The sequence below is a fragment of the Papio anubis genome, chromosome 5, assembly GCF_008728515.1.
Source record: "Papio anubis isolate 15944 chromosome 5, Panubis1.0, whole genome shotgun sequence".
Classification (NCBI taxonomy): domain Eukaryota; kingdom Metazoa; phylum Chordata; class Mammalia; order Primates; family Cercopithecidae; genus Papio; species Papio anubis.
The window spans coordinates 143,413,607-143,435,581 of record NC_044980.1 but is presented as its reverse complement, the minus strand read 5'-3'; the positions used below and the strand labels follow the sequence as shown (position 1 = coordinate 143,435,581).

Genomic DNA, 21,975 nt, shown 5'->3' with positions numbered 1-21,975 from the left:
ATATTGTAAAGTGAACATCGATGTAACAATCACCCAGGTCTAGAAACAGAATTTTTCCAGCTACCCTAGAAGCATTTGATGGGGCCCTTCACATTCACAAACGCCTCCCCACTCCCAAAGTTACCACTATTCTGACTTTTATATTAAATCTTTTCTTCCATCAGGAAACATTTGCCTTCCTTTGCTTCCCATTATGTTTCTGAGATGCATTCACATCGTTGCATGAAACTATAGTTCATTGTTGCTATGTCTAATGCCACGTTTCTCTGCGTTTTGGCTATTCTTAGTCCTTTTCATTTCCATATCACTGTATGATTTAATTTATGGAAAGAACAAAAACAGGCAAAAATATAGAATTTTATATGAAAGATTTCGTTTTCTTTTTTTCTTTTTTTTTTTTTTTTTTGAGATGGAGTCCTGCTCTGTCGCTCAGGCTGAGTGCAGTGGTACCATCTCAGCTTACTGCAACCTCCGCCTCCTGGGTTCAAGCGATTCTCATGCCTTAGCCTCCCAAGTAGCTGGGATTACAGGCACATATCACCATGCCTGGCTAATTTTTGTATTTTTAGTAGAGATGGGGTTTCACCATGTTGGCCAGGATGGTCTCGAACTCCTGACCTCAAGTGATCTGCCCACCTCGGCCTCTCAGACTGCTGGGATTACAGGTGTGAGCCACTACGCCCAGCCTATGTGAAGAATTTCTTATAATTTATTTCATGTAATCTCAAATTACATGAAAGGTGAGTGATTTGCTTTTTCAGGATACAAATTTTACTTCTTAAATAAAGCAGCATGATACAGAACAATCCATATAGTATGATTCCATTAAAACAAAGACATGCCTATGTGTGTGTGCATCTATATACACATGCACATATTTATCCATTCAAATAATTCCACAACTCTAGAAGGACCAAATTGTCATCAGTGGTTACCTCTGGTCTGTAGGAATAGCAGAGACAGGAAGGTAGGAAGGTGTACATATGTGCATGGGAGGGCTATGTGGGCAGACACTTTCACATTTTACTCCTTATTATTATTATTTTATTTTTACAATGAGCATTCTTTTTTTTTTTTTTTTTTTCTTTTTTACAACACCAGAAAAAGTCACACTCTCAGAAGAAGAAAGAATTTGTTTTGGGTGCAGTGGTCTCCCCACCAGGCTCCTTTTCGTACCCGGTGGCTACAGTTACCTTCCAGAGCACAGCAGAACCAACCCAAGGCAATCGGAGTCCTTTTGTCTACTTTTCAGACTCTTGAATGGCTGCTCTTCAGCGCATGGAAACCTGGCTTTCAATGGCAGCCCCCAATTCAAGAGAAAACACCAATTGCAAGCAATTCTAAAAGTCAGGCCGTTGGGCCCTTGGGACCCAGAAGGGGAGTGAAACTCCAGAGCAAAAGGAAAATGCAATCATTATCCCATGCACCCTGGGAATGGGCTGGACTCCTGACCTTCCACATCGCTCCCAGAGAGAGAGGCAGGGAGAGCTCTACAGCAATGAGAGGCTTTCCTTCAGGCTTCAGCTTCACTGACCCCCAGTGACATCTTAGCAGCCAGCTTCTCATGCTGCATCTAGTGCACAGACAACTTTTCCAGCCTAGAGCAGCAGTTGCATGAAACCTACCATTGACTGAGCTCTTATTATAAATGTGTCCTGCACTGTGTTCACAACAAACCCATAAAGGAGGTTTTATACTTGTCCTCATCTTACTGATGGAGAAATAGAGGCTCGGGGATGTGAAATGACTTGCTCAAGTTCACCCGGCTAGCAGTGGCAGAGTTAGAACCCGGTCCAGCCAGTCTGACTCCCAAGCCTGCACTCAACTTCTAAACTCCAAGGCAGGGCACCACAATCAGATGATTTCAGAGCGAGTGGGCATTGACCACCCAGTGTAGAGAAAACACATCCACTGGAATCAGATTCCCATTTGGTCTCTGCCCCTGGACAAGTCACTTCCTCCTTTTGAGCCTAAATATCCACATCTGTAAAATGGGGACAACAATATCTTTCTCTCAGGGTTGTTGTGAGAATTAGAAATAAGATATGTAGAGAACCTACCACCAGCCCAAGCACTGAAGCACTCAATATAAAGCTGCCATCATCATCATCACCACCACCACCACCTTAAACGGCCTGCTCAAAATGGACGGTGGAAAGAAGGAATCTGAATAAGCACCCCACTTTGTACTTGTCCTGCAAGGTGCCCAGCAGGCGGCCCCTTCTCTCCATTCCCATGGCCTCATCCCTTACAGGCTTCCTGGCTTACGGCATTACCCTTCTCCAATATACGCCCCACATAGTACCCAGTAAGACCCATCACTAAAACCTTCCGCATTTCCTTAGTGGGGTCCACCCCACGCTGGCCCTCACCGGCTCCTCTAGCACAGCCTTCTCCCTTCTGCAGAACACCCTGCACCCGTGCTCAGTTCCACATTTTTGCACATGCTGGTCTACTTTCCAGGAATACCCTCCCCCTCACACCCCCTTCTCTTCATGGACTCACACACCTCCTCCAAGGTCCCACTCAAATCCTCCAGGAAGCTTCTGGAATCCCATCCCACACCTAGGGTGAGGGACTCCTTCCTCTGCCCCACGACACACTGTTCCTCAATTGTCAATAAGCATGCTTTAGGGAAAATTATGATGATTTCACGCTCTATAAATCTGTCTTCCCTACTGTCTTTTCCTCCTCGAGGCCCGGGCCTGGCACAGTGTCTAGCACACAGTCAGTGCTTAGGAAGTGTTTAGAGCATGAATAGATGAAGACCAACTGCCTTTCAGTAAAGGAACATTTTCTAAGTATTTGAGTTATTCACAGGAAGATGGGGTGCCAGTGAGCAGCACCCTGTCACCGGGGGAGTGTACACTGCAGGAACAGGGAAGAGCAGAGGTGTGGATGTGGACTCCTACTGACACAAACCATGGAAAATTTATGCTGGAATCACCTGGAGTACTGGTTGCTATTTATTTTATTTATTTATTTATTTATTTTAGAAGGAGTCTCACTCTGTTGTCCAGGCTGGGGTGCAGTGGCGCAATCTCGGCTCACTGTAACCTCTGCCTCCCAATTCAAGTGATTCTCCTGTTTCAGCCTCCTGAGTAGCTGGGATTACAGGCATGCACCACCATGTCTGGCTAATTTTTGTATTTTTAGTAAAGATAGGGTTCCACTATTTTGGCTAGGCTGGTCTCAAATTCCTGACCTCAGGTGATCCTCCCACCTTGGCCTCCTAAAGTGCTGGGATTACAGGCATGAGCCACCACACCCGGCCCTAGTTGCTATTAGTAATACAGATTCCTCGACTTAGGAGACTCTGATGCTGCAAGTCTGGGACAGTCCAGTCATCTGTATTCAGAACAACATCCCCAGGTAATTTTGAAGCACACCCATGTTTTGGGACTACTGAACTTTGTGACCTCTGAGGCCATTTGCAATCAGGTTTTGTGTGTGAAGGCCCTTCTTAGACTGTGAAGTGCTGTCCGCAAGTCTCGGTTCCGGATGTTACCAGGCCCCCAAGACTGGGGAACTGAAGATGCAGGCTTGGGCTACAGCTCCTCGGACTCTGGGAGGTTACGGACCCAGCCCTGGGCCACTCTGTTGAAGCTGGGTCTGAGGCGAAGGAGTTCCAAGCCACTGAGGGGCTCCGGGATGAAGGGGGTGCCTGGCCTGGGAAAAGTGCCCCCCACGAGGGGTCCTCCAAATGGCACCGGGGTCCTGGAGAAAGAGAGCAGCAGGAAAGGTGGGCTGTGTGGAACAGGGACAGCAGTATACTGACATGTGGGTCACATGTATGGGCCCCTCCCTGCTGCTCTCTGAGCCTCAGTTTTCCCTTCTATAAGCAAGATTCTGTACATCTTTTTTTTTTTTTGTCACCCAGGTTGGAGTGCAGTAGGGTGATCTTGGCTCACTGCAACCTCTGCCTCCCAGGTTCAAGCAATTCTCCTGCCTCAGCCTCCTGAGTAGCTGGGATTACAGGTTTGTGCCACCACACCTGGCTAGATGGGGTAGAGATGGGGTTTCACCATGTTGGCCAGGCTAGTCTCGAACACCTGACCTCGTGATCCGCCCACCTCGGCCTCCCAAAGTGCTGGGATTACAGGCATAAGCCACCGCGCCCAGCAATTCTGTACCTCTTAAGAGGTTTTTTCAACTTTGCCCATTTCGAAGTCTGCGCCTACGTGGGTGGCTCGTTGCTTAGCAATAGAAATGAAGCTGACAGAGTCAGAATTGACTTGTCCTAGGCAAGACTCTAGACTCCCCTTCAGTAAGCTTCCCTTAGGACAAAAGGCCCAAAACTAGAGAGAGAAGAGAACATTAGAAAGAGCACTGAAAATCAGGGGGAAAATGCAGATTACAACACACATGACATTTCTCCTCCAGGACACTGGCACAATGAAATCATTTGATAACGGGGCAAAGTTGGTGAGGTGGCGGGGGAAAAGTTTCACAGCGTGCTGCTGGTTAGAGGGTAAGCCAGTGCTGTTACCGCAGAAGACAATGTGGCAGGATCTTTGTAACCTGAAATGTGTGAGCTATGTCACCCCGCACCTCCACCTCCGAGCATATGGCTTAGGGAAGCACAGGCGCGTAGGCACTGGGATGCAGACCTCAGCAGCACGTTAGTGACAAATCAGAAACCACCCATATGTCCACTAGCAGAGAAATGGGCAAGACAGATAGAGCATGTTCACACGATAGAAAACTGCCTGTAATCCCAACAGTTTGGGACATCAAGGCGGGCCGATCACCTGAGGTCAGGAGTTCAAGACCAGGCTGGCCCACATGGTGAAACCCCATCTCTAGTAAAAACACAAAAATTAGCTGGGCATGATGGTGGATGACTGTAATCCCAGCTACTTTGGAGGCTGAGGCAGGAGAATTGCTTGAACCTGAGAGGCAGAGGTTGCAGTGAGCTGACATTGTGCCATTGCACTCCAGCCTGGGCCACAAAAGTGAAACTCTGCCCCACCCCGCCAAAAAAAAAAGAAAAAGAAAACTATACAGCAGCTTAAAAGGAACTAGAGCTCTACGTACTAGTATGGTAGATTTTGAAAGCATAATGTTGAGTAAAAAAAGCAAGTTAACAGAATGAAACGCAAAGTATTAAAACACACACACACACACACACACAAACATCATTCCCCCTACAGGCATGCAGTTGCCCACACAAAATGTTCTGAGCCCATACAGGCCAGCCTGACAACCATGTTACCTTTGGGAAGGCAACTGGGATTGAAGGATGGTGAGCAAAGGGGCTCTACATTTATTTGCCTAACATTTTTTAAAAGAGAACCTATGTATGTGATTTTAATAATACTGTTTTGTTTTGTTTTGTTTTGAGACAGGGTCTTGCTCTGTCACTCAGGCTAGAGTGTAGTAGAATGATCTCGGCACACTGCAACCTCTGCCTCCCAGGTTCAAGCAATTCTCCCACGTCAGCCTCCTGAATAGCTGGGATTATAAGTGTGCGCCAACAAGCCCAGCTAATTTTTGTATTTTTAGTAAAAACGAGGTTTCGCCATGTTGGCCAGGCTGGTCTTGAACTTCTGACCTCAAGTGATCTGCCTGCCTTGGCCTCCCAAAGTGGGATTACAGGCATGAGCCACCACACCTGGCCTTAATACTGTTTGTTAATTTTAAGAAAAATAAAAATCATTGCTTGTGTTGTTTTTCCAGCAGCCTGGGACCAGTGGGAAGAGGATAGTGCTTGCCTCTGGGGTGGAAAGACAAACCTCGGGCCAGGGCCTGGGTCCCAGCCAGGAAAGCATTTCTGCCTGGACCACCCCAGTTTTGGTGGCAACAGCCAGGCCTCACAGGAACAGGCTGGGTGGTGTCCAAGCCATGCAAGGCCCACAGTCAGGCCCTTGACCAGGAGCCCAGGGCCCTGGAAACTGAGCACATCTTGGCCACCCAAACTGCTGTTTCTCTTCTCTATGCCTCAGTTGCTCTTTCTCCCTCAGAAGAGGTCTGGGTGCAGGGCTCCCTAAGACCCTCTTTCTGCTGGTGGGAATGTGCCTTGCTGTCATACTTGAGGCATGAGATCAGTGGGAGATGCAACCTGAGTGGCCCAGCCTGGAAGCCGCCTGCCAGGACTGAATGTCTGCTGTAGGTTTCAAATGGCTGGGCAGGCAGGGTCTGAGGGCCCAGGAGGAGATAGGGCAGTCCTGCCTGGCGGGGAACTCCAGAATGTCTGTTAATTGCTTGTGACTCACACAGCGCCTGCTAGGCCCAATTCTTCCCATCAGGACCCTCTCTGCCTATTCAGATATTTGAGGGCAGTCACATCCCTCCGGAGCTGTCTCTTCTCAAGGCGGATCACCACTAGTTCCTTCAGCCTTTCCTCCTAAGTTCTGATTTTCCAGGCCTAGCTAGGCTCCGGCGCCCACCCGTCTGTCTTAGACAGACACAGTCTCCACATGTGGTCTGAGCAAATGCCAGAAGAGCAGGACCGTGGTGTCCTCTCTGTGGACTCCCCTTTTCCTCACTAAATGCAGTCCAGACCAGAGGAGCATATTCAGAAATAGCACCAGACCGAGGAAGCCAATGCAGTTAACATGCACCCCTCAGCCCAAGGCCTTCCTCCAGTGCCAAACTTCTGTCTTGATTCCTATGGTTTGTTTTCAGGCCTCCAGTGCAGAATGGTAAATGTATCCCTTTTAAGCTCTCCCCTGTCCAAACCTCATCTCAGCTGTAAACAATAATCATAATAGGCCGGGGGCAGTGGCTCATGCCTGTAATCCCAGCACTTTGGGAGGCCGAGGCGGGTGAATCACGAGTTCAGGAGTTCAAGACCAGCCTGGCCAACATAGTGAAACCCCTGTCTCTACCAAAAATACAAAATATTGGCCGGGCGCAGTGGCTCACACCTGTAATCCCAGCACTATGGGAGGCTGAGGCGGGAGGATCATGAGGTCAGGAGATTGAGACCATCCTGGCTAACACGGTGAAACCCTGTCTCTATTAAAAATACAAAAAAATTAGCGAGGTGTGGTGGCGGGCACCTGTAGTCCCAGCTACTCAGGAGGCTGAGGCAGGAGAATGGCGTGAACCTGGGAGGTGGAGCTTACAGTGAGCCGAGATCACGCCACTGCACTCCAGCCTGGGCGACAGCGAGACTCCGTCTCAAAAAAAAAAAAAAGCCGAGTGTGGTGGTGGGTGCCTGTAATCCCAGCTACTCACGAGGCTGAGGCAGGAGAATCCCTTGAACCCAGGAGGAGGAGGTTGCAGTGAGCCGAGATTGTGCCATTGCATTCCAGCCCAGCCAACAGTGCAAGACTCCGTCTCAAATAATAATAATAATAACAACAACAACAACAATAACAACAACAATAATAGTTATTGTTTGTTGAAAGTTTCTTACTTGCCAGAAACTTTACCTATGGCTTCTCATGTCATCCCCACAGCAACCTTATGAAGTAGGTACTATAAACCCCTCATTTTACAGGTGGGGCAATGGAGGCTCAGAGAGGTTAACTCACTCGCCCAAGGTCACACGAGCAGGCCTGGGGTCTGCATTTAAGTCCACGTGGAGGCCCCATGCTCTAAACCAATACAGGCCACTGCTGTGTGGCCCTCACTCTGGTGTCCAATGTTTCACTGCCACTCTCCACTTTGCGGCATCCTCAGAGCTACCTTGTTGGCCTCTTCTAGGCCATTGGTGAAAGGAAAAGCTGAGCTGGCCTCAAACTGCTGAAATCTGGGGACTCCTCAGAAACCTAGATGTTCATCAAAGAGGTAGCACACAGCAGCCATGGGGAACAAGGCACTGGTCTCTGGAGTCAGACAAACCCAGACCAGAACCCCAGCCCTGCCGGTGCTTCCCTGTTTTGTGACTTTGGCCGGGTTGTTCGTATTCCTGAGCCGCAGCCTCTTCATCTGCAGAACAGGAAAACTCATAGCACCCGCCCACCATGTCCTGGAGAGGATCCAAGATGTGCGGCACCTTCACTCTTCATTTCTCCCATGTTTACTGAGCACCTACTAGGTGCGGAGGCGCTGTTCCAGCCAGAGCTCAGTCAAAGAGTAGAAAGCGCTGGGGACAGAGCCTAGCCTGCAGAAAGTGCTCAGGAAACGCAGGCTCCCGCTGTGGCTCTGACTGGCTTCCCGCCCCTCCCGGTCTGTCCCCGGGCTGCCCGCCCCGCCTTACTTGTTGAAATTTCGGTAGTCGTTGGGGCTGGGGGTGTGACTTCGGCCATCGCTCTGGTAGTCCCGGTAGCTGACGAACTCCTGCCAGGGGCAGCGGTAGCCCTTGGGGATGGCGGTGTGGTTGAACTTCTCTGGCGGGACGCCCTTCAGCGGCTCGGCATAGCCTAGGGGCGGAGGGGAAGGGGGCGCCTCGGTTCCTCCACCCTCAGCCCCCACCCCCACCTCGCCCCACCCCAATTCCGCGGACGCGGTTGGAGGAGGGAAGATCCGAGTTAGGGGAGAGGAGTGGGGGAACAGGATGTCACAGTTGCTCCAGCACAGGAGACCCCTTCCCGTCCCAGGAAACACGGAGGACTGCAGTGAGGAAGCCACGAGTTCGCAGCGCGGGTTGCAGTCTTGGCCTTTGGCCTTGGCTGACTCGCTGTCTGACCTGGGGCGCGGCGGCGTGTGTGTTGGGGAAGGGGGTGGACTAGCTTTCTGGGTGCTCTTCCTGCCCCATGGGAAGCACACCCATGCTTCAGGCCCCCAAGCCCTGGTCCAGGGACCCGAGGAGGCCACTCACCTGGCGCCAAGGCGCTGGGGCTGGGGACGCACCCAGCTGGGGCGGCTGCAGAGTGGGCGCCCTCGGGACCCCCGAGTGAGGCCCCGGGTGAGGCCCGGAAGATGTGGAGCTCCGAGCGGTAGTTCTGCCCCTCGGGGCCATTGGCATTGGCAACCTGGGCACAGGGGCGGGCTCTCAGAGGCCACCGACGACCTCCTGCCCCCAGCCGCCTTCCCCTTCCCCCAGCTTCCCTTCCAGGGAGCTCCTCTCCACGCTCACCGTCCCCGACTCCGCTGTTCCAGTCACCTTCCTCTTGGCGCTTCCGGCCAGCATCTGGGAGCGAGGGGGTAGAATAAACCGCGGAGAGGCTCAGCGGGGCAGGGGACCAGGGTTTTCCCTCCACCAAAAAAAAAAAAAAGGGAAAGGCAAGAATCCTAACGCCCATCATCGGGGAACAGGGATGAGTTACTAGTTTACAGCGCTAAACCCAGTGCCTGGGACCGAGAAATACTCGATATATGTTAATTGCTATTGTAATGCTGAGTCTGGGCAAGATACTTAATTTCCCTGAGCCTCAATGTCCTTCTCTATAGAATGAGGATGATGGTGATGAAGGTCTCTTCCTCAGAAGAATCTATGAGCATTAAATGAGACACTTGCAAAGTGCTTAGCTAGCACTGACTTAGGCACATAGCAAGGGCGGGTGTTTTGTCATCTTTATTTTTCTGCCACATCACTCCCTCTCAGTTGCCTCCTGTCTGGCCCGGAAATTAAGTGGAGGGTGGATGGAATAGCCCTGGCTTCCTTAGAAGTATCTGGAACTGCCTGCTGCCTTTCTGAAGCCAAGGGAAGAACCCTTCTTGCCTTTCTTCTCCACCAGCAGGTTATTCCATGGCCTTTCCTTCCTCCAGTGGGAAGAAGAAAAAAAGGCATTCTACATTTTCCATCTTAGATCAGGCCCAAGTCTAAACTAGATCCTGCCTGCTGCAAATTTAGCCTGGAATGCATGCCTGTCTTCGCGTTTTTTTTTCTTTTTTTTTTTGTAGGAGGCAGACTACCTTCACTCAACGGCTTATCCTCAACCCCCCAATCTACTTTGTTCACTTTGTTCTGTAGCCAGGGTGAGATGCCTAAAAAGATAACACTTTTCAAGGATCACACAGAAAGGCAGGAGCTTCATCTGATGGGAACATCACAGTCTTCAGCCTGGCTTACCGTTTGGCTTTAGGCTAACCACTGGCTCTCTGTCGTCCTCAGTTTCCCCATGAGCACAATGGTGGCTTACTCACCGCCCGCTGGCTGGCTGCTAACTCGAAAGTGAACTTCTGCACACGGCGCTGCCTCTTCTGGAAGAGGAGGGACCCTCTGTTGTTGCGTAGTGACAGCTCCTCCATCATCAGGTCCTGGGGCACGCTCAACTTCTTGCCCAGGTCCAGCGTAGGGACTGCCAGGAAAGGCCAGAGCGGGCTCTCACCACCCCATCCCCTATACACTCCAGACCCCACCTCTCAAGGCACCTCCTCAGCATGGCATGCTGTGTGTAAGAATGCCCGTTTCTCCCCAAGCTTGCTGACACCAGGCGTCATGATTCTTTGGAATCTTTGCCCACCTGATGGGCAAAAATGGCACCTTAGAGTTTAATTTGCATGTGTTTGTTGCTCAGTGAAGTTTAGCACTGTTTCAGAAGTTCTTTGGCCATTTGTATTTATTGCATGAATTCCCCGCGCAGGTCTTTGCCCATAATGGTGGAGGTAGTGAGAAATGGTCAGATTCTAGCTGTGTTTTAAAGGTAAGCCATGGGTATGGTCAATAATAGAGAGAGGGGTTGAGGATGACCGCAAGGCTTCTGGCCTGAGCCACTAGAAGGATAGAGCAGCAGCTCATTGAGATGGGGAAGGCAAAGGGAGGAGAAAGTTCTGGGAAAGATTAGGAGTTCAGTTTTAGACATGTGTTCTTTTAACTTTAAAATAACCTTTTATTATTATAAAAAAGCATATATGGGCCGGGCACGGTGGCTCATGCCTGTAATCCCAGCACTTTGGGAAGCCAAGGCAGGCGCATCACCTGAGGTCAAGGATTCGAGACCAGCCTGGCCAACATGGCGAAACCCCACCTCCACTAAAAGTAGAAAAATTAGCTGGACATGGGTGGCACGTGCCTGTAATCCCAGCCACTCCAGAGGCTGAGGCAGGAGAATCACTTGAACCCAGGAGATGGAGGTTGCAGTGAGCTGAGATTGCATTGCTGCACTCCAGCCTGGGTAACAGAGTGATTCTCCATCAACAACAACAACAACAACAAGACTATATGGGCCCTGAGGAATGTTGGAAAATACAGATATCAGACAAAAAAGAGAAAAATACCATTATCTATCGCCCAGAGACTGCCACTATTAACACCTTAGTGTATGTCCTTTCATATCTTTTTCAATGACTATATTCGTACGAGGTTTTAACCAAAACAAAATCATAGCGTACATGTTTTGTAACTTTTTTTTGCTCTGTTTTTTGAGATGGAGTCTCATTCTGTTGCCCAGGCTAGAGTGCAATGGCACAATCTCGACTCACTGCAACCTCTGCCTCCCGGGTTCAAGCAGTTCTCCTGCCTTAGCCTCCTGAAGTAGCTGGATTACAGGCACGCACCACCACTCCTGGCTAACTTTTGTATTTTTAATAGAGATGGAGTTTCACCATGTTGACCAGGCTGGTCTCGAATTCCTGACCTCGTGATCCGCCCGCCTCGGCCTCCCTAAGTGCTGGGATTACAGGCGTGAGCCACCGAGCCCAGCCTGTAACTTGTTTTTATCACTTAAAGATCTCCAGCTTTCCAAGTGAACACATTTTTGTTCTACCTAACATCTAGTCCATATCCAAACTCTGCTAATTATCTCCAAAACTGGGCATCTTAAATTTGAGGAAACTTGTAGGCATCTAAGTGGTGGTGCTGAGGAGGGAGATAGATGTGTGAATCTGGAGAAAACTGACCTGAAGGTGAAATTTTGAGCATCATGAGCTTTTACTGGTATTTACTGGTATTTGTTGTTGTTTTTCAATGAAGAACATTACATTTATTTCTTTTCTCATAGTTGGAACTACTCTTTATAGCTATTTAGAGGATTTTCAGGGTGATGACTGTTCTTAGCAGTTTGTGCTTTTCCCACTAGCCAAATGCAAACTTTCACATTTGGCCAACAAAGGAAGCCTTTTGCAGGACAGAGGGGAGAGAATGGTGAGGACCTTGGCAGGTGAGAGCCCTGTGTGGGCAGCATGGCCTGCCTGGTCCATCTCTAAAATCAGATACACATATGTTCATATTCCAGCTCCATAAATGGTACTTTAAGCTGGGAGACTGGATGAGATCACAAAGAAATGAGAATAGGTAAAGAGGACCAGAGACGGAGCCTGGGGCCTCCAACATTTACAGTGAGGCGGTGAGGATGAACTAAGCCAGGAGCCTGGGCAGGAGCAGCCCACAACATAGGACGAAACTAAAGAGGATGGCATCTTGGAAATAAATGATGAAAGCATTTCAGGTATGATAGAGAGACTAACAGAGCCAAATGCTGCTGATGTGTCAAGGAAGATGAGAGCTGAAAATCGACTATTATATTTAGTAACACAAGGTCATTGGTAATTTTCACCAAAGCAGTTTCTGTGGAGTGTTTGGGTGTGAAAGCCTAACTGGAGAGGGTTCAAGAGAAAATGGACAGAGGAACAAGTTTAACCACACCATGAGGAAACGATAAGCCAAATCCAGGATGCAGGACATTCTACAGGACAACTGGCCTGGTTTTTCACACAAGTGAGTGGCATGGAAAAAAGGGGCAGAGGGCTTGCTTCAGATTAAAGGAGATTTAGAAGCCATAGCAACCAAATAAAAACTGTGGCCCTTGTTTGGATGCTGATGAAAACAAAGCAGGAAACTGAAGAAGGTTTAATACAGACCGCTTATTAAATGGTATTAAATCATTAGTGCTGATTTTGTTCAGTGTGCTAATATCTTTGTGGCATGTAAGGAAACATCCTTTTATTATTTTGATGCATTCTGAAGTATTTGCGGGGTGAAATGACATGCTTTTTGGCATTAGCTTTGAAATTTAGGAATGAAGGAGGGACCATGTACTCCGTACTTGTATGTGTGTTTGGAAATTGACTAATAAAATGTCAAAAAGAGAGAAAGAGAGGATTGGTAAGAAAAATATAGGCAACTGCTTGGAAGAGTTGGGCTTTAAAGGATCCTGGCTACAGACAGCTATGGGATCAAGAGGGGTTTGTTTGTTTGTTTGTAAAGATGGAGAATAACAGCATGTGCGTTAACTGATGGGAACTTTTGAACAATGCAGTAGAGAGAGGGGAGAATTGCTGCAGGAATGTCCTTGAGCAGGAGTGACAGGAGAGCTGCGTTTCCAGAGCCCAGCCAGAGGAGTTGGCACCAGGCAGGTGTGAGGAAAGTTCATCCACCATATCAGAAAGGAAAACCACAAACACGGGCGCAGATGCAAGCAAGTAGACAGATGTGACAGGGGATGCTTGCAGATGTTCTCTTCTGGTTACTCTATTTTTCTTAGTGGAATAAGAAACAAGGTCTTTAGCTGATAATGAAGTTGTGCAAGGAGGTATTGAAGGTTTGAGGAGAAGTGGTGCCAAAGTCATTAAGAGAGTAGCATGGGAGAGTGAATGAACTAGGGAGATGGACATGGCTACCGGGCAGCACTGGGGGTCACTCGGGTGCTGTGATTCATGCCAGTCAATGGAATCCTGAATAGCTGTCTAAAAAGGACACTGATTTTTTTTTTCATTCTTTCAACACAGACATAAAGGGCACTTTCTATGTGCTAAGAACAGAAAGAAACCCACTTATAGGCTGGGCGCGGTGGCTCACTCCTGTAATCCCAGCACTTTGGGAGGGGCAGGCGGGTGGATCACTTGAGGTCAGGAGTTCGAGACCAACCTGGCCAACATGGCAAAACCCCGTCTCTACGAAAAATACAGAAATTAGCTGGGCATGGTGGCATGTGCCTGTAATTCAGCTACTTGGGAGGCTGAGGCACAAGAATCGCTTGAAGCTGGAGGTGAAGTTTGCAATGAGCTGAGATCATGTCACTGTGCTCCAGTCTGGGCGACCAAGCAAGACTCTGTCTCAAAAAAAAATAAAAAAAGAAATCCAGTATAAATTAAATTAATTCCCCTCCAATTGCAGGGAAAGTAAGAATCAGAAGAATAGGTATTTGAAGATCCCATTTGTATTATATATTATATAAATATTATACGCGTGTGTGTGTATATATATATTTTATATATATATATATATTTTTTTTTTTTTGAGACAGAATCTTGCTCTGTTGCCCAGGCTGGAGTGCAGTGGTGCAATCTCGGCTCACTGCAACCTCTGCCTCCTGGATTCTGGTGATTCTCCTGCCTCAAACTCCCAAGTAACTGGGACTATGGGTATGAGCCACCATGCCTCGCTAATTTTTGTATTTTTAGTAAAGATGGGGTTTCACCATGTTGGCTAGGCTGGTCCCAAACTCCTGACCTCAAGTGATCTGCCCGCCTCAGCCTCCCAAAGTGTTGGGATTACAGGTGTGAGCCACCACGCCCGGCCCCCATTTATATATTAAAAAATAAGTATGTGTTTTTGCATGCATTGAAAAATTTGCAAGGACACATGCCAAGGAGACATGTCGCCATAGCAAACATCTACAAGGAGACATGTCACCATAGCAGTGACCATGGGACATATAAAGGAGGAGGGTTAAAAATTGTTTACACTGGCCGGGCGCGGTGGCTCAAGCCTGTAATCCCAGCACTTTGGGAGGCCGAGACGGGCGGATCATGAGGTCAGGAGATCGAGACTATCCTGGCTAACACGGTGAAACCCCATCTCTACTAAAAAATACAAAAAACTAGCCGGGCGAAGTGGCGGGCGCCTGTGATCCCAGCATCTCGGGAGGCTGAGGCAGGAGAATGGCGTAAACCCGGGAGGCGGAGCTTGCAGTGAGCTGAGATCCGGCCACTGCACTCCAGCCTGGGCGACAGAGCCAGACTCAGTCTCAAAAAAAAAAAAAAAAAAAAAGAAATTGTTTACACTGTTTTGTTGTTACTGTTTTTATTGAGAAAGTGTACTGCCTACTTAAAATTACGAAAGAATAGTTATACCTAAATACATAATAAAGCACCCTCAGCATCATATTCTCAAATACTGTACAGATGAGCTGAGCTCAATATTGTTCTTTTTTTCTTTTTTTTTAGATGGAGTTTCGTTCTTGTTGCCCAGGTTGGCGTGCAATGGCGCGATCTCGGCTCACTGCAACCCCCGCCCCCCAGGTTCAAGTGATTCTCCTGCCTCAGCCTCCTGAGTAGCTGGGATTACAGGCATGTGCCATCACACCTGGCTAATTTTGTATTTTTAATAGAGATAGGGTTTCTCCACGTTGGTCAGGCTGGTCTCAAGCTCCCAGCCTCAGGTGATCTGCTTGCCTCCATCTCCCAAAGTGCTGGGATTACAGGTGTGAGCCACCTCCCCCAGCCAAACTCAATTTAAAAAAAAAAAAAAAAGAGCAGCTGCAGTGGCTCACAACTATAATCCCAGCACTTGCAGAGGCCAAGGTGGGTGGATTGCTTGGGCCCAGGAGTTCGAGACCAGCCTGGGCAATATAGCAAGACCTTGTCTCTATTAAAAAATAAAAAAAGATAAAACCTATTTGACTGAGTAATTCTATTTCTAGGAATTTATTCTCAGGGGAAAAGTTGAATAAATATGTCCAAAGATATATGTAGAAGAACGTTTATTGCAGTGGGGTTTAAAATTGTGAAAACTGGGACTCAGTCTTCTGGTGGATGCTGCCCAGATGCCCCTTATTAGCAGCTAATAGTTCTTTTTTTTGAGACGGAGTCTTGCTCTGTCGCCCAGGCTGGAGTGCAGTGGCTGGATCTCACCTCACTGCAAGCTCCGCCTCCCGGGTTTATGCCATTCTCCTGCCTCAGCCTCCCGAGTAGCTGGGACTACAGGCGCCCACCACCTCGCCCGGCTGGTTTTTTGTTTTTTTTTTTTTTTTTAAGTAGAGACGGGGTTTCCCTGTGTTAGCCAGGATGGTCTCGATCTCCCGACCTCGTGATTCGCCCGTCTCGGCCTCCCAAAGTGCTGGGATTACAGGCTTGAGCCACCGCGCCCGGCCAACAGCTAATAGTTCAAACTGCCACCTTCTACAAAGAACTGCCAGTGGAATGGATGCTGCCGCAGCGCCTTTGCCTCAGGTGGGATGAATTTTGCGGAGGAATTCATGCTCGAGAGCTCCCCACAGGCTCACACTGAACCTGGAGAGCCGCTGAGCCCACACCCTCGCTCAGCAATACCCCACCCTAGGCTGCATTCCTCCTTCTCTCCCGAGAGCACTCTCTCAATAGGTCACTTGCACAAGGCTCCTCTGGTTCTGCCCTGAAGGATCTCACCCCAGACAACCCTCATGACCACCATCAGGGGATGTTTAAATACACGTGGCGTGTGCAAACAGCGGAATGATGGTAAGCACGGGGAAGGAAGGCTTGAGATAAATCATACTAGGATGGAATGCTGCTAAATGAAAAAAAAAAAAAAGCCAAAGAACATAGCATATAATATTTAGCCCATGTGTATGTATGTTTATATAAAGACATTCATATATGAACAGAAGAAGCATTTACATAAATATGTTAACAGTGGTTATCTCCAGATGGTTCCATTATGATGAACTTTCACTTTCAAAGCTGTTCATGTCTGTTTTGTCTGAATTAAACAAATTTTTCTAATGTATGCCAAGTCAATGGCAAATGGATATTTTTTTAAAAAGTGATGTATTATCGGCCGGGCACGGTGGCTCAAGCCTGTAATCCCAGCACTTTGGGAGGCCAAGACGGGTGGATCACAAGGTCAGGAGATCGGGACCATCCTGGTTAATGCAGTGAAACCCCGTCTCTACTAAAAATAACAAAAAATTAGCCGGGCGAGGTGGCAGACGCCTGTAGTCCCAGCTACTTGGGAGGCTGAGGCAGGAGAATGGCGTGAACCCGGGAGGCAGAGCCTGCAGTGAGCTGAGATCGCGCCACTGCACTCCAGCCTGGGCGACAGAGCAAGACTCCGTCTCAAAAAAAAAAAAAAAAAGTGATGTATTATCATTGTAACCATATAATAAGGAAATAGCTCTGGAGACAGAGACCTGGAGTCAAATTGCAGCTCTACCACCTACCAGATGTGACCACCTGCTCTTCTGAGCCTCAATATTCTCATTCCCAAAATGAAGATAATATCTAATTTACAGAGTTGTGGTGGGGATGGAATGACACAAAGCATAAAGGATACTTTTCTCTTAGCAAAGTGTCTGCCACATAGTACACATGCAATGATGGTAAACATTTTTATAACTTTTACTTTACAGTGGCTGTCTTTAGGTGGTGAGATTATAAGATTTATTTTTTCTTCCTACTTTTCTTTTGTTTCAAAATTGTCTTTAGTCAGTACCTTAGCAATAATCAACAAGTTATATATTTCAAATCTTGCATCAATGATGTGTCTCCATATTTGGGGGTCTGTAATTAACTCCCCAAGAGAAAAGAGAATGCATTGCCTGACACTTCTAGTTAGAGCGTCAATATGCATAGAATGTGCATATTTTAGCTACAAAATCAGGGTGGGAGAAGAAACTGGACATCAACAAGAGGAAGCAAGAACACACAAAATAGGTTAAAAGGATGCCACATATAAAGTCATGAAATATGACTGACTCCTTAGCACGCTGAAGGCAAATGCACAGGTCCTACCTCAGGTCCCCTGAGTCAGAATCCTCAGGAGTAGATGCTGGGCATCTGTATGCCTAACCAACATCAAATCATTATGATTCACAATAAAGCTGAAGAGCTCTGACTTAGTTGATTTTTTTTTTTTTTTTTTTTTTTTTAAAGAGACAGAGTCTCACTCTGTCACCCAGGCTGGAGTGCAGTGGCACAACCATAGCTCACTATAGCCTCCAACTCCTAGGCTCAAACGATCCTTCTGTGTCAGCCTCCTAAGCAGCTGGGACCACAGGCATGTGCCACCATGCCTGGCTAATTTTTTTTTTTGTGGGATGGAGTCTCACCATGTTGCCCAGGCTGGTCTCAAACTCCTGGGCTCAAGCAGTCCTTCCACCTCAGCCTCCCAAAGTGCTGGGATTACAGGCATCAGCCTCTGTGTCCAGCCCCTAAATTAATTTTTAAAATACCTGAAATCCTGTAAAGTAGACCAAATACACAGATTCCAAAATTATATCAAGAGTTCCTGAAGAGGTCTTATAAAATTGATAAAAATGAATTTAAACTTTTTAAACGAAATGATAAAAATGATTTACTCATTGGATAAATCAGCTTTTAAGTAAAAAGTTTTGTATCTAAATGGGCGGCCTGCTCTTCCCACCCTGCTCCATTCTCTCCACTCCCCTGTCTGAGCCATGGGGCCCAGCCATCCTGGGCCATCCAGAGGCCTCGGTGAACCCCAAGGAGCAATAGGCAAGGGCAAGTATGTGCAGAGCTTGCAGCCACAGGTAGAGCTGGAACTGGGACCGGAGTCTTCAGAGCTTAATTTGGGGCTGAGGTGAGGCCTTAGATAAAGCCAGGGCCAGGGTCATTTTAGAGCCAATGCCCAGCCTGGGACACTCAGCCTCAGCTCCTGGGTCTGTGGAGAGATGGGCAAGACCCCTCCCGGTGCCTCAGGAAGCTTCCCAGCGGAGGCGGCAGATTCCACGCGCACTCCCTCAGGGCTGGCCTGGAGCTCACACCTGTCTGCCCAGGCCTGGGGCCAGCAGGCCAGGGTGAGTGCAGCCTGGGAGCGAGGAAAAGATGGAGTCTGAGGAAGGCATGAGGCTAGAATCACCTTACCTGGTTCAGTGAAGTTCCCCATGGCAGCCATCACTGGCCCCTTCTGCTCCTTGGGGATCATCCTGTGGAGGAGAGACTCCCATAAATGGACCAGCCTGCCTCCATTTCTCCCCAGACCTCCTTCCAGTCCCTGGTTCACCCTGCCCCGGTCCTGAACAGCTTTAGACCAGCCCAAAATCACAAGCAAGGGATATCTGAGCTGGAAGAGCCTTCAGGGTCTCTGTGCAGAGGAGACTGGGGCCCAGGGAATGAGAGGGAGGTGCTCAAGTTTGCACAGATCTATTTTCGTGTTGCTAGGGAAGCACTGTCTCTTCAAGGGTGGTTTCTAGGGGCTTTTCCCAGCTCAGGCATCCTGATCAGAGGGAGAGTAGGTGCCAGGGGCATCTGGGTGGGGCAGGCAAAGGTCTCAGACTACTGTCATCTGTTGACCCAGGAGAGTCCTATTCCACGACTGAAAGAGGTTGGAGGTTTAAGTTAGGGGAGAGGAAGCATGGGCTAGGCTGGGGCTGCAATGGGGTCTGTGAGGCTGGTGTGCCCCTCTCATCCCTGGCACTTGGCCCTGAGGCTTGAGGGCACAGGCTGGTCCAACCAAGCAGAGAGAACCATCCCCCATCTCCCCATCTCCCCATTACTGGGCTAACTTCTGTGGTGTTCTTTTCTCCCTCATCCCTTCTCTCCCTCCTATTCCATCCCGCGATTTGTATCTCATGGCACTTTCAAGGAATCTTGGAAGAGATCTGCAAATAAAATGAGGTCCAAAGCCCTTAACTTGCTCTCTGGAGAAGAGGCAGAGCCCTTGAGCTCCTTGACTGACCACCCAGCCTGGTACCCTTCTCCTTTGCCTCCGGATTTTTCTATACTCCTTCCTTTAGAAAACAATCTGCCTTCATCTGTATCCCCAACACCCACAAGGGGCCCTCGGTCTGTGGGCACTCATTATGCAACTGGAGTCTAGTGGGTGTCCCTGACTTTCTCTGTAACTGCAAACAAGTAGCTCTGCAGCTCTGCACCTCAGTTCCCCCTTCTGTAACATTAGGGGGCTAGGCTAAATCACGGAGATACATGGATGGGCTTTAGGGTGTTCACAATCCCCCTAAAACTGTAGGTAAACATGAGTGTGTCTACATGCATTTGGGGATGAGGGTCATGGGATGACTGAGAATGCCTCGATCATGACCGTTTAGGATTCCACAGTCCACAGATCTGTTTCTTGATAAACACTCCCTTTACAGAAATTCACAGACGCTGGGAAGGGTCTCTCATTTTACAGACAGAGAAGCTGCTTCCCTCTACTGCGTAAAAATCCCAAAGTCCTGAGCAGAGCCATTACCTATTCCCCACCTTTAATCCTAGCCACACCCTCCCCATTTAATGCAGGGTAACCTAGAGCTTAGAGTTCCTCTCCTCCCAAACCAGGATCTAGGCTTTCATGGGGTTCCAAACTCCCTAGATCTACTGCAGGGCCCTTCCTCTCCTGGAGAAGGAGCTCTGGGGATTGGCTCATCTTCTCTGCCCACTCCCCCGAGTTCCCCAAGCTCCCCTAGGATGCTGGTACCTGAGAGAGTGGGACCACAGTGGGCAGGAGGGAATCTTAGACCCCCAAGATTAACACCTCTGTCGGGAAGCTGAGAGTTGCGTGGTGTCCCTGTAGGCAGTCAGCGGTCAGCAGTCAGTAGGCAGCGAGCAGGGTGTCCCCTGCAGCCAGCTCTGGCTTCAGCTGATGAGAATCATTCCTGCCTTGCCATGGGTCACAGCCTTATTTCGGGCTGCAATAGGAGCTGGAGCCAGATGCTAAGAGCACCAGACCCTAGGGAAGACAGGTGCCCTGGCAACAGGCCTTTGCCGACAGAGGGCTTGCACCCACATGTACACACACGCTCACATATGCATGCACCAAAGTCACCTGGAAATGTTGAGGGTCAGCTGCTGGTAGCTTCCGCTTGTTAACTGTTAAATCCTTAGTGCCAAGAATGGTGCCTGACAGGAACTCAGTAGATATTTGCCAGGTGAATGAATGGATGGATAGATAGATGGATGGATGAATGAATTGCTCCTCAATATCTTTGCTTGACTTATCCTTTTCTTCCTTCCTTTTTTCTCTCCTGCCTTTCTTCTTCTGTCTCCTTCCTGCCTGCCTTCTTTTCTCCCTTCCTCCCTCCCTCCCTCTACCTTCTCACATTCCCTGAGCCTCTCTCTAAGGACTGAAAATAAATAAGGCAGGGCTCTGTCTTCAAGGAGCTCAGCCAGGTCAGATTCAGATGGGTAAACAAGCTTTGGGGAAGGCTCTAAGAGAGCCCAGGGGAGGGAGTTACCAGCTCAGTCTGGGGTAGGGGGTGAGAAGGCTTCCCAGAGGAGGACACACTGGAGTTGGGCCTTGAAGGATGAGTGGGAGTTCACTGGGCAGAGAAGGGGCATGGCAGGCAGTGGACATGTCACTTATAAAGATGGTAGGGGGTTGGCAAGTAGAGCCATTGCTGAGGGCAGTGCTGAGAGATTAGCCCAGACAGTGGGGGCAGGGGCCAGATCCCAGCAGGCTTTCAAAAGGAAACTGTGTTTATAAAGGGTTGCTGACGAGATCAAAGTGGTGAAATGGAGTGATCAGATTGGCATTTTCCAAAGATATCTTTGCTGCCATGTGGGAAATGGGTTGGAGGGGGCCAGACTGGAGGCACGAGGATCTGTCACCAGGGGTGGCTGGATCAGAGCAGTGACAAGGGGATGGAGAGGAGAGGGAGTTGAAGGGTATTTGAAGAACTCTCAGGTCTTGGTGAGGAATTGGATGTGGGAGGTGAGGAAAGGGAGTCCCACTCCCCTGTTTCATGCTTGGGTGACTGGAAGAGGAGGAGCAGGTGGAGTAGGGGTAGACACTGAGGTCAGTTTTGGATGAACTTTGTTTGAGGTGTCAGGGGACTGGGATGAGATCACCAGTAGGCAGTGGGACACCGTGCTGTGGTGGGGCCCCAGCCGAAGATAAAGATTGGGTCCAAGGCACACACCACTCCTGGGGAATGGTGGGTCTAGCAAGGATGGGCTGGGCACAGGGTGGGGAGCGCCTGTGTCTGTATGCTGGCAGACTATCCTGGGGCATATTTCTGACACCCTCTCAAATCAGAAGCCTGGGTTCTGCTGTCCACTGCCCTGACCTTAGCTTCCCAGCCCTCGGTGGGCCTGAGCTTCTAGAGAGGAAGAGTGAGATGTGTCCCTAGGGCAAGCTTAGCCTCACCTGGGAACAGGACCACAATCCCCTTCTCTGGCCAAAGGACGCTCCTGTCAGGAGACGATGCCTCATGGCCTGAGTCCTTGCTTAACTGGGGCTTCCTGGCTCAGATGGGACCTCTTACAGTGGCTCCTTTCCTGCCCTGGCACCCCCACCTGCCATAAGGAAACAGCCCCAGAGCA

At 49.0% G+C, this 21,975-nt stretch overlaps 1 protein-coding gene across 2 annotated transcripts; it reads right to left on the bottom strand.

Annotated features, from left to right (window-relative positions):
• Positions 1-1,029: 1,029 nt before the first annotated feature.
• On the bottom strand, positions 1,030-20,717 carry MYOZ3 (myozenin 3). 2 transcript variants are annotated; one of them, XM_003900375.5, is made up of 7 exons: positions 20,480-20,717; positions 18,577-18,638; positions 9,979-10,133; positions 8,969-9,022; positions 8,711-8,864; positions 8,150-8,312; positions 1,030-3,717 (listed from the first exon to the last, which is right to left on the bottom strand). In XM_003900375.5, the coding sequence occupies exons 2-7, from the start codon at positions 18,635-18,637 to the stop codon at positions 3,549-3,551; spliced, it is 756 nt and encodes a 251-aa protein (XP_003900424.1). In that variant the 5' UTR covers position 18,638; positions 20,480-20,717; the 3' UTR covers positions 1,030-3,548. The 2 variants fall into 2 exon arrangements, with proteins under 2 accessions (XP_003900424.1, XP_003900423.1); XM_003900374.4 differs by having other exon boundaries at positions 20,132-20,689.
• Between the last annotated feature and the right edge of the window lie 1,258 nt (positions 20,718-21,975).

Coding starts and splice junctions, on each gene's coding strand:
- MYOZ3 (XM_003900375.5), bottom strand. CDS start 18,637: ATGATCCCCAAGGAGCAGAAGGGGCCAGTGATGGCTGCCATGGGGAAC. Junction 9,023..9,978: donor TAGCAGCCAGCCAGCGGGCG/GTGAGTAAGCCA, acceptor CCTCGCTCCCAG/ATGCTGGCCGGAAGCGCCAA. Junction 8,865..8,968: donor GAACAGCGGAGTCGGGGACG/GTGAGCGTGGAG, acceptor CCCTGTGCCCAG/GTTGCCAATGCCAATGGCCC.